At 39.9% G+C, this 11,975-nt stretch overlaps 3 protein-coding genes across 3 annotated transcripts in view; 1 reads left to right on the forward strand and 2 right to left on the reverse strand.

Annotated features, from left to right (window-relative positions):
- The window catches only part of arl11 (ADP-ribosylation factor-like 11), a 2,444-nt gene extending 2,183 nt beyond the window's left edge, over positions 1 to 261 (forward strand). Inside the window, exon 5 of the mRNA XM_023426143.2 lies at positions 16 to 261. Coding sequence (XP_023281911.1) covers positions 16 to 144 — 129 coding nt within the window. The 3' untranslated portion in view covers positions 145 to 261. The remainder of the gene's footprint in view (positions 1 to 15) is intronic.
- A 257-nt stretch (positions 262 to 518) lies between these two features.
- On the reverse strand, positions 519 to 1,990 carry ebpl (EBP like). Its single transcript, XM_023426120.2, has 4 exons — positions 1,577 to 1,990; positions 1,306 to 1,375; positions 1,038 to 1,176; positions 519 to 914 (listed from the first exon to the last, which is right to left on the reverse strand). Exons 1-4 carry the CDS (start codon positions 1,751 to 1,753, stop codon positions 662 to 664), a joined length of 639 nt encoding a protein of 212 aa, XP_023281888.1. The 5' UTR covers positions 1,754 to 1,990; the 3' UTR covers positions 519 to 661.
- Positions 1,991 to 2,639: 649 nt separating this feature from the next.
- On the reverse strand, positions 2,640 to 10,567 carry cavin2b (caveolae associated protein 2b). Its single transcript, XM_023426116.2, has 6 exons — positions 10,222 to 10,567; positions 9,363 to 9,503; positions 8,358 to 8,459; positions 5,821 to 6,087; positions 5,588 to 5,740; positions 2,640 to 5,404 (listed from the first exon to the last, which is right to left on the reverse strand). The coding sequence occupies exons 1-6, from the start codon at positions 10,465 to 10,467 to the stop codon at positions 5,039 to 5,041; spliced, it is 1,275 nt and encodes a 424-aa protein (XP_023281884.1). The 5' UTR covers positions 10,468 to 10,567; the 3' UTR covers positions 2,640 to 5,038.
- Positions 10,568 to 11,975: the final 1,408 nt, after the last annotated feature.

Below are 11,975 nucleotides of genomic sequence, written 5' to 3' on the forward strand. Positions count from 1 at the left end.
CCCACCCCCACCCAGATCTCAAACCACCTGGATCTCCCCAGTTACACTGAGCGGTCATGGGAGATTCAGGCCTGCAGTGCTCTGAAGGGACTTGGCCTCCAACAGGCGTTCATGTCTGTCAACAAACTGATCAAGAAGAGTTGAGGGGGGGGGCACTATTAAAACTAAAACAATTTCAACATTTATCATTTACAATTAATGAAACTGAGAAAGTAAAACATCTGATTTAAAAGAAAAACATCAATAAAATCAATAAACATGTTTGAGTGTCAATAAAGATGATTATTGATAATCACGTAAAGGACTGTAGTGAACCTGTTCAGATCCTGGTTTCTGCCTGATCTGGACTCAGCATCAGGTCTGATGACCAGACCGAGACCAACTGACTGAAGAACCAGACTGAGACCTGAACAGGAGAGTCACATGGACTCTGGCGGTCTGTGTGATCCACAGAACCAATAATTGATCAAATTAAAAACAACAGTAGGAATTTTTTTCCAAGAGGTTTTAATCTGAAGCAAAAAAATCACATCTCTTCATTTTCTGTTCAATAATCGATGCAGCAGATTGATAACTGATCACAGTCAACAGCTGAGAGCTAAAATGTGTCGAATGAACCTTTAAATGTTCATGGGATCAGTGGTCATGTGATAAGTCGTCTCTACATCATCTTCTTGGCTATATTTATGTCATGGTCCGTTCTGAGCACATGCAGGCTCCTCAGAGAGAACCAGGACTGGACCAGCAGCAGGACTGGGACCAGGACCCAGACTCCATTAAAGAAGACCAGGTAGACCCACAGATAGAGACCATTGGATGTGTTCAGGTGAGGACTGCCAATCAGCCAATCAGGACAGAAGGTCATCCAGCCACCGTACAGCTCGCACACGCTCAGAGTGATCTGCAAAAAGTGTCTGTGAAATACATGAAAGTTATCATGTTATACTATCTACACTCTCACTTGTACCTAGTACCTGTAGTATTACCTGTAGTACCTGTAGTACTTGTAGTACTTGTATTAGTACTTGTAGTAGTACCTGTAGTACTTGTCTCTCAGTATTGCGTGTATCAGCAGGACTGCTAACAAAGAGTCTAGGACGACGGTCAGAATCTCTATGGAAACAATTGCTGGATCAGAAACTAACCAACGACTGTCAGCTTTACCATACTCCCTCCCTACAGAGAGACAGACAGGTGGAGACAGACAGGTGGAGAGATAGACAGGTGGAGACAAACATGTCTGTTGTCAGAGCTTTGCAGTAGAAATATGAAGAAACGGAATCTGAAGCTGAAAGTTGAACTCACAGAGTTCAGCCAGTGGACCTTCAGATGTCTGCACCGTCCCAACCATAGACATGTAAACAAACGGACCCTCCTGAAAACAAACAACAAACAACCACAGACATGTAAACAACAAGGACCTTCTAAAGATGGAGACATAAAGTATCCATAAATAAATAAAATAAAACAGTGAAACAAACAAATAAACAAACAATAAATAATCAGCAAAAAACAATCAACCAATAACTGAGGAAGGTTATTAAAAACATATCATACTGTTTCTAATTGGTCATACCAGGGTCAAGTGGACAATGACATCATAGTAGAGCCACAGCAGGATCCACCTGTCCTTCACAGAGCTCCGCCTACCATACCTGTGCGTTAGCAGGACGGCAGCTAACACCTGGATACTACATGCTAATAGAGACAAGACTGAGACCAGAGAGAGGCTGGAGGGCACTATTGAGTCCATGTGCAGGCAGAAAAGAAGAAGAAGAAAGAGGACAAGAGGAAGAATAAAACAGGAGGAAGAGGAAGGGCAGGACACTCTACTGTCGAAGCAGCAGTACTATTAGTACAGGTCGTACTGGAAACACCTGTTGGGTTACAGTTAGTTAGTTAGTTAGTTAGTTAGTTGTAGGGTTAGGTTTAGTTATAGCGCTCTGCTCAGACAGTACAGGACTCAACTGTGTGAATGTGGAGTGACGTCTCAGGCTCCGCCCCTGACTCTCTCTATTGGTCTGTTGGTTCAAAGCCCCACCCTCTGGACTCTCCCATTGGCTATTAAAAAGAACACCCCACTCCCGGGCTGAACCTCCTCCCACAGAAGTCAAAGGTCAACAGCAGAGTTTCAGTAGAAACCAGAGAGTAGAGTGCAGAGAGTTGAATCATGTTCATGTTGACAATCATCATTGTCAAAAACAGGATAGAAAAAGCTTCAGATTAAAAACCAATAAGAACCCGAACCCGAACCCTCACATGTAGACAACAACAACAACAACAGCAGCCAATAATCCAGTCTGTGTAAAACAGTGTGAAAACAGTCCATCCTCATGATGAGTACTTTTACCTTTATTCCTTTTAAAGTACATTTTGTTACTTTTGTACTTTTGCTTAAGTGAAGTTTTGATTTCAGGACTTTTACTTGAAGTACTTGAAGACTATTTTTACATTGTATTGTTACTGCTTTTGCTGCACTTATAGTCACACTAATTTCAGCAGTAATCTGATTAAATAATTTACAGATGATTTAATTAATTTAATTATAAAACATCATAAAACTGAGACATTTCAAACCCAGAGATCTTCAGTTCCTTTGAAGTGAAAGTGATGTTAGAATGAGAGACAACAAACACAAACATGGTTACATAGGTTTTATTGGTTATATGGAGAGTTCAAGAGAATTTCACACACCTGTTTATGTTTGATTAACAGTCGGACAGGTGAGTCAAAGGAAATGTTTTTTGGCACCACAGTGTTTTTATTTGTGTTCAGATAAAAAAGTCAGTAACGTTAAACTGATCAAACAGTTTGAAATTTTTATTGAAGTTTATTTTAAACATGTCACAGCTGATTTTAAATATGATCAGTGTGTTTGTAACTGATGGTGTTTCCAGTCAACTCTCTCACTGATCAATCTGTTTGATCCGGTGTGTTGATCAGTTTAACCGTCACTGTTACAGTTATTAATACTTCTGCGTTTTTAATAAGTAACTAAAGAAACAACAAGTTGATTATTGATCAGTATAGAGATCAGCAGAGGCAATAAAATAACATTTACTCACACAGACGGTAGAAGATTAAACTGATCGATCGATCAATTGGTTGGTACATGAAAACTAATTATTAGACTTTCTATGAGCTGGTTTAATTTGTTTATCAGAGAAAATGTTTCAGACAGCAGACAGAACATCAGAGAACATATTTAATATATTCAGTTAAAGATATTTAAAGTAACAAAGTAACTAAAATGACAGGAACCTCAGGAGAACATTAGGGGAACGTTACAGGAACTTTAGTGGAATGTTGAGGGAATCTTAAGCTGCGTTTTGACCAAAAAGTACCTGGAACTAAAAGGTTCCTGTGGCCCACAGTTTCCACTATGGCCTAAGGTCCCAGGAAGATTATGCAAAATATTTACTTGACATTAGATTATTCACAGCACTTTGAGGACATAACATGGACGAAAATACAGGACAAATTGTGTCCCTTATTCATTCAATACATGACGCAGCATTTTATTTTCAAATACGGGACGATCCCATATTATACGTGATGGGTGGCAACCCTAGCCAATCCGGTTGTTGTGATCCTTTATTATTTTGAAGTCCTGTTTCAGTTTTTTTACCTTCTCCCAGACCTGTTTCATAGTGTGGAAAATGTGTTTGCTCACTCGCTCGCTCCCTGCGGACTTTTAAACATTGTGAATGAAATAAAATGCAATGAGTACTCAACTAGTCAGAAATGTTCAGCACTGCAGACCACACCCCCAAAGTTCCTGAACCTTTGGAAAGTCCTACCCCCTGACCAGGTACTTTTTGGGGGTTCGATCAATTAACCCGGAACAAAATTTAGACCCTGGTTCCTGCGGTCAAAACGCACATAGTTCCTTGAAAGGTTCCTGGTTCCTGGGGAAAGTTCCTGTGGTGGAAACGCAGCTTTAGGGGAACTTTAGGAAGAATGTTGGAAGATCTCAGTAGAACTTTAGGGAAAACTTCAGAACTTTGGAGACTTTGAGGTGAATGTTAGGGGAACATTAGTTGAACCTCAGCTGGACCTTAAAGAAACCTAAAGTGAACCTTTGGGCAATCTTACTTAAAAGAAACTTTAGGGGAACCTTTTTGCAACCATAGAGGAATGTTAGAGGAAACTTGGAGGAACCTAAAATGTTGGGTGTACCAAAGAAGAGCTTTTGTGGGACCACCTTGGGGAAATCCAAGAGGAACCTTGGTAGCAGGGTTCTGTTTAGCACCATGTTTTCCTCCATGATCCCTGAGTTTGTGCTTTTTAGGCCATCATCAGGATGATTGACAGCCTGCTTCAGTTGGGTTCCACTAATTCAAATGTTTTAATGTTTTATTTTTGTGATTGATCAGCTGATTATTAGTTATCACATGTATATCAATCAGCTGTTGTTTCAGAAAACAAGAATAAAAATAGAAAGGAAACTGAATGTTAAACATGAAAATAGTCACTGTCCTGTCAAAACCATGTATCTCCAACTTTAAAGTGTTTATTTATTCTTAGGTTTTCAGATCAGTAGAAGAATTAAACAATAAAATTCTCCAACGTCATAAAACACTTTTGTGTAAACACTGTAACAGAACAGGAAACTGCCTGTTATTGACCTCAGTTCCTGTAAAGATAAAATGTTGGAGAATGTAGTTTTCAGGTTTACATGTGATGATGTCAGCACACATGATCAGATATCCGAACCCTGTGTGTGTCTGGAGGTTTATCAATAAAAGAGAAATATATATCAACCACAAAACAAATCTGAGCTCTGAACTTCAAAGGAACAGTTCCACATTCAGGTAAATCCTCTTTTGTTTTCCGCTCTGAGAGTTAGTCCTCATGTTCCCAGTCTTTGTGCTAAGCTAACAGCTGCTAGCTGTAGCCTCATATCAGTCTGAACAACTAATTCTCAGATAAATAAAAGAAGAGGATTTAACAGAAAATGAATCTGTTCAGATCTGGAGTGATCAGAACTCAGCTTAGAGGATAATTAATCTGGGTTTAATTGAATATTGACAAGTGTTTAGGATTCCTCCTCCTTCTCCTCCTCTGCTCCTCTCTCCTCTCCTTTCTCCTCTTGAGGCAGAGTGGATGACAGAGCATACTCCTGACTGACTCCCTCTGAAACCACCGACAAATCCACCTCCCCTAAAACTGACACCTCCTCACCCTCCTTCACCTCCTCCTTCACCTCCTCTATCACCTCCTGTTTCACCTCCTCCTGTTTCTCCTCCTGCTCAGCTGGGGCCAGCTGGGCATGGACCTCAGTGAAGGGGACCTCCTGGTCAGTGTCGCTCAGTGGGGACACCTGGATTTCAGCCTCAGTGATGACTGACTCCCCGGTCTGAGCGGAGACATCAGCAGGCTGAGAGTCCGAGCTGCTGCGAGGCTGAAGACACAAACAGGATTCAGAAGTTATGGAATGTTTCGGACATTAAGTGGAACCTTAGGGGAACCTTAAAGGAACTTAAGGAATACCTTAGTAAAAATGTTAGAAAATATTAGGAGAACCTTAGAACACTTGCTAATATTCAGATTCATGGAGGATAACCAGTGACAAAAATCTCAGTACCTTCCGGATGCTGAAGGTCAAAGGTGAAACTTTCAGGCTTGAGGTTTTCTGTTTGATCTTCTCTCGTTGTTCCGCAGACACAATCTTTGTTCCAATCTTAGTCATCTTCTTCTCGATGTTCTGCCGGGAGAACGCCTTCTTTATACTGTCAACCTGCAAAGGAAAGACTGTTACACGCCTGTCTCTCTGACTGAGCACTTGTCTGTTTGAACCTTTTCAGCCATGGTTCTGACCTTCTTCAGACTAGATCGCTTCAGTTTCTCCGCTCTGGACTTCTCCATGTTCTCCAGATCATGAGGCCATGTCTCCTCTTCCTCTAGCTCTGCCTCCAGACCGACGTCCTCATCAGATGATAGGTCGATGGTATGGAGCCCACTCTCCTGGGACCGGTTGCCATCAACAATGCCCGGTGCTATTTCCTCAGCTTCTTCCACAATCTCATCACGAGGGAATGGTGGAGGATCCTTCACAAAAACACTAGAGGGGATCTCGTTCTCCTCCTGAGGGAGAGAACATTTTGGGGAGAACCCCACTTTAGTGGAACCACAGAGGAACTGTAGAGGATTTTTATGGTAAACCTTAATGTCACCTGAGGGCAACCTTAGAGGAGGAAAAATGTCAGGGGGGTCTTCATGGATTCTCAATGTAACCTTAGAGGAACTAAAGGGGAAAACTTGGTGGATCCTTATAGGAATTACACTGGGACCTTGAGAGAATCTTCGAGGAACCTTTAAGAAATATTAGGGAAAACTTGGAGGAACCCTAAGGGAACCTCACTGGAATGTTAGAGCCAGCTGTGTGGAACCCAAAGGATATTTATGGGAAACTTGGAGGGGCATTACAGGAATTTGGGGAATGTAAGGGGAGTCATGGGAAAGCAAGGAGAATATTAGTGGGACTTTTCGTGGAACTATATAGGAACAAAAGGGGAATGTTATTAAAACAGTAGGAGAACTTTAGGATAGCCATAGGAAAATGTTAGAGGAAGCTTTGTGGGACCACAGTGGATTCTTGGAGAAAGCTTTGGTGGGTTTCAGAGCAACCTTAGCAGAACCAAAGGAGAACTTTATGTGAACCTAAAAATATGTGGACCACCTGGCTTTGTGCATGGTGTCATTGTCATGTTGAAAGACAAACGAACAAAGAGAAACTGTTAAAACAAAGTTGGAAGAACTCTGTTCTGTAAACTGAAGAAGATGTAGACCAGGAGCGCTGCGCTGAGAAAGAGAACAAGCGTGACAGGGTTAAAAAGCAGAAAGAACCACATCCAATCTAACACATAATACACACTGTAACACACTAACTCATGCACTGAGGAATGCTGGGTACAGGAATGTTTAGTGTCAGTGAGAGAAGACGGAAATACAGTCAGCAGATACTACAACACACACACATATTACACACATGTACACACTGATACTGCAGTACTGACATAAACACTTTGTACAGCAGGGACAGATTTACTCCCAGTTACTACTGTTTTACTACAAACATCACTGAACATCTGACTGAGCAGATTGTTCCACAATCACCTGTACTTACCTGTAGACAGCAATACTTTACTAAAAGTTACCTGTTGTGACCTGTACAAATCTCCTCTCACCTGTAGTTATAGTTACCTTTAATCACCTAGAAGTGCGCATAGTTACTAGTAGTTAAAATCTGTCACCTGAAAACGTGACGTTTAGTTACCAGTTCTGTGGAATTACCAATAATTTGTTGTTGTTACCTGCCATTATCAATTATCTGTAGTGATTGTAGTGTGAGTGATGCGTTTTACACTGTGAGGACATTTCTGCTCTATGAGGACATTTCTACACTGTGAGCTATGTGAGGACATGTTGGCGTTGGCATCAGTCTTAGTTTTAAAGTTCAGGTTAGAACCAGGTTTAGTTTCACCATCAGAAACAGAAAACCTAAACTCACTCTGTGATATCCCACTCTTACTGTATATTACTCTATGCTGACTGTTACCATGACTACCAGACCATGCGATGACTGTCCATTCAGAGTGTTTTTTATAAAAGTTTTCCAGTTCACTTCCTGCAGCATTTTATGACCAAATAAGGCCACAGACTGAAAGAGCTGGAGAACGAGCAGAAGGAGCTGAGATGGTCAAGACAGATAAACTTTTATATAGTTTGTCTTTAGATTATATTATATTAGATTACAGTATATTAGATAAGAGTAGAGTAGATCAAATGAGATGAGATTAGATTATATTAGAGTAAATCAGATTACATCAGATTAGACCATATTAGAGTAGATTAGATTAGATAAAATTAGATTAGATCAAATCAAATTAGAGCAAATCAGATTAGATTACAGTATATTATATTATATTATATTACAATAGATTACAGTATATTAGATTAGATCAGATTTGATTTGATTACATTAGATTAGAGTAGAGTAGAGTAGAGTAGAGTAGATGAGATTAGATCAGAGTAGATTACGGTATATTAGAGTAGATTACAGTAGAGTAGATTATTTAGATCAGAGTAGATAACATTACATTATATTAGAGTAGAGTAGATTAGATTAGATTAGATCAGAGTAGATTACATTCGATTTCATTAGACTAACCTGAACCAAGATTTAAGAATGGACTAATGGAGACTTTACTGATGTCTCGGCTGCAGAATTCTGACCTTATTGAGGCATCACACTATAATAACAGATAGTCCTGCTCCACATTTCACTGTGAGCCTCTACCTGACCCCTGACCCCTAACCACTGACCTGCTTTCAGTGTATATGGTCCCACTGACCTGGAAGATGAGGACTTTGAAGTTGTTTCTGCTGATCAGGTGGGCATGGTTTGCTTCCAGCTTCTTCACCTGGACACCCTGACGCTCCATTTTATCACGAACCTATAAAAACACGAGGTTATATCAGGTAGATTGACAGGTGACAGGTAAGATAAAAAGCAGTGACATTAAACAGAGAGACAGGTCATTACTAGTCCAATCAAAGAGGCCGTCTGGGTTTTTCCTGACCGAAAATTTGTCAGGGGTGGTACTATGCCGTATGACCTTGCGGCACTCAATGCTTTTCAGAACATCTTGGAAGATTAATAAAAACTGATGTTAAAATCGTGTAAACGTGGGCTTTAATACACTCGTTAATACACTCCTAAAGACTTGGTATTCTCGCCTTGACTCCTCTCTCGCACTCTGATCCTCTCCTCCACTGGCACCTTCCACTTGTGGTTGAAAACTAGGCCTACTGTCAGTCCTGGCAAAGAACTAATGATGTCTGCACTCTGCACTGTTTCACCTGTCCTTGTGATGCTCCTCTTCTTGAACTCTCTTTAAAATAATCTGTGATTTGAGACATTTCTACAAAAAAAAAAAACATACATGATGGGATATAACGTTCATTTAGGGAAACTTTTCAAGAAGCTGGGTGTGCTTGGATGTAAAAGAGATAATATTCATCTGTAGGGTTGCCACCTTTTATGTGAAAAAAGGTGGCAACTGGTTTGTTTTTACTTGATATTACATTATTCACAGCACTTTGAGGACATGACATGAATGAAAATATGGGACAAATTACTTCCTGTATTGAGTCAAATCCACCGAGTACCGAGAAAACAAGTATTAGAATTTTGTCGGGAGGCGGAGGTGGCACGAAATTTGACGGAGGCGGCCACCTCCCAATTCTCTATGCAGGAAAAACCCTGGCTGTTGACAACAACAATTAATAAATGTGGCAGATTTATATATCTCCCAGTTCCAGTCCTCTCGTTTGATTGACAGGTATGATCTACTGACCTCCTTCATGGTGACGGACAGTTTGCGGCTCTTGTCCAGCAGTTTACTGACGGTGTTTGAGGTGTGACTGTGACTCTTGGACAGTTTGGTCATATCAGCCTGGATCCCTCTGACCACACCCTCCATCTCGACCTGGTGAACCTGAAACACAATAAATGACCAATCTAATATGTTATTAACATTACCACGTGATCTGTAAACTACAAACAGATTTTAGGTTGAAGCTTCATCACTATAGAAACAGGAAGTAGTTCCAGTTTGTCTGGAGGCAGATTTTTGTTTTTCAGCCAAACTTTTGTTTAAAAATGCAGCAAAAGGTCAAAGTGAAGAAACTGTTTGTGTTTCTGGAGACTTTCAAATTGATGCATGACATCATATATTCTACCTTTAACTGACAGTTACAGTCGAAATAAACACGACAGAGAGAAGTGAGGAAAGAGAGCAGCTGGTCAATCTTAAACCCCACTGTACATATGTTTTGTTTACACAGGAATACAAATGAAAAGCAAGATGAGATGAAATCCGCCTGTAGGGTTTAAACTAACTTAAATCTCTGTCAGTAAAGACGCTTACAATACTCATATTAAAACATGTCAGGAATCCACTCACAGCAAAAACGTGGCACACAGCTTCTTTAACATGCAGCTACAATTGTGAAGTTTGAATAAATTTAGATTAAAATCAGATTCATGAGAAAGAGTCAGACAGAACATAATGAGAAACTGTCAATCAAGATGTTTTTAAGTGGGTTTTGGTTTGGACAGGAATTTCTGGTTTTCAGCCCTGACACTGAAGGCATGTCTGTAAATATGTCCCACACTCAGACCTGGTGTCCTGGACTGGCCCAGCCCTCTCTCACCTCCATCTTGTGCTGGTTTTCCTGCACGGCATCCAGCATGTTGACCAGTTTGTCCAGCAGAGTAAGGACCGTGATGGCGTTGACAGGACCCTGATTCATCTTCTCTGGGTCGAATCCTGCCAGGGTAGACATGGGGGAGGCCTGGTCCTCCTCTAGCTGGTTCTGCTGGTCCTGCTGGTCTTGTAGATCCTGGTTCTTGGGGGGGACCAGCAGGTCTTGGCTCTGGTGGGTCTCAGTGGTCACCATGATGACTCTATTGAACCAAAAACTCGAAACTGTCAAAGACTTTCCTTGCTGCAAAAAAACAATGTAGATTCTACCTCGCCTCCTCTCTCTCTCTCTCTCTCTCTCTCTCTCTCTCTCTCTTTCTCTGTGTGTGCTGATCTGTGATTGGTTGGCTCAGAGGAAAACTTTCCGTCTAACTTCCCAACTATGGAAACGTCCACGCCTTTAACTCCTTCACTGCCACAGATAAAATACTGAGCTGTATAAATATAGACAGGCTGCACCTTTATTGAAGATGAAGAAATTTTCAATGTAAAGAGTTTAGTTTTATTTAAAGGTTTAATGTTGATCCATCAACCTCAGATTAGTGGAAAATACAGAAATGTCAAAATCAAAAGTCTGAACTCAAATAATCAAACTGACAACAACAAACACACTGTTATAGGAAGCATTATAAAAGACACAACTCCTAAAATGTAATTTAGAAATAGAATAAATAAAAATGAAAAACACCTTGAATAGGTGAGAATATCCAGGTACATGTATTTATTAGAATACATTAGAAAGAAACCCATAAAGCAAAAAACTGTAGTAAAACTTTAAATCTAAATCTAAAATTATATATTATATAATACATCTGTATACTATGTACTATATAATACATCTGAATTAAATAAATATAAATACAGATTGAATATAATATAATTTTAAGATTCAGTTCATGATAAATAAAATTGAAAATACTAAAATTTAAAAAATTTAAAAAATAAGTAAATAAGTAAAATATGAAAAAACGAATTATCTCATCTAAATCGTACAACAAAAAAATAATAGAATTTGATGAAAACCTCATTAACTGAGCTGAAAGGGTTAACTCTCTGAGTTTTTAGTGTCCCTCTACCACACCCAGGGGGAGGAGTCTGCTACCATGACGACAGGGCTGAAGGGAAGTGTTTGTGTTCGCTCTCTCTCTCTCTCTCTCTCTCTCTCTCTCTCTCTCTCATGTTTTTAAGGTGAAGTCATCTGGAAGGAAGCCTCTCTCTCTCTCCCTCTTCCTCTCTTTGTGTGTTAATGTCTCTCGCCGTCAGTTCATGGAAAACTGGTTTGTTTTGTGACAAGCAAAGACTTTACACACACAGAACAGAACAACATTTAGAACCCGGCCTCAGTGAATTTAAAGTTAAGTAAAGAAAACTTAAAAGTAAAGAGAATGAAAATTCTGAACAGTAGATCTTAAAAAGTGACAGATTTTAAATGGAGTTTAGTGGAAAGTTTAGCTGCTATCACAAGTGTTTTTGTGGATCCAGAACTTTTTAAAAACCTTTTTAAATGTTAGGGTCAAATTTTAAATGTATTGAAACCTTGGGGTTATAGTGTAAGTTCATGTAAGTTTTGGAGAACCTAAGTGGAAGATGAGAGGAACCTAGGGTGAACCTAGGGTGAAGTTACTCCTTGAGGGAACCTGAGAGAACAGGGTTAGGATTAGTTGATTGAAGTGGAACATTAGGAGAATCACAGATACATTTTTT

This window comes from Seriola lalandi, unplaced genomic scaffold, assembly GCF_002814215.2.
Source record: "Seriola lalandi dorsalis isolate HSWRI2012SDOR001 ecotype SW California unplaced genomic scaffold, Sedor1 jcf7180002054813, whole genome shotgun sequence".
Classification (NCBI taxonomy): Eukaryota; Metazoa; Chordata; class Actinopteri; order Carangiformes; family Carangidae; genus Seriola; species Seriola lalandi.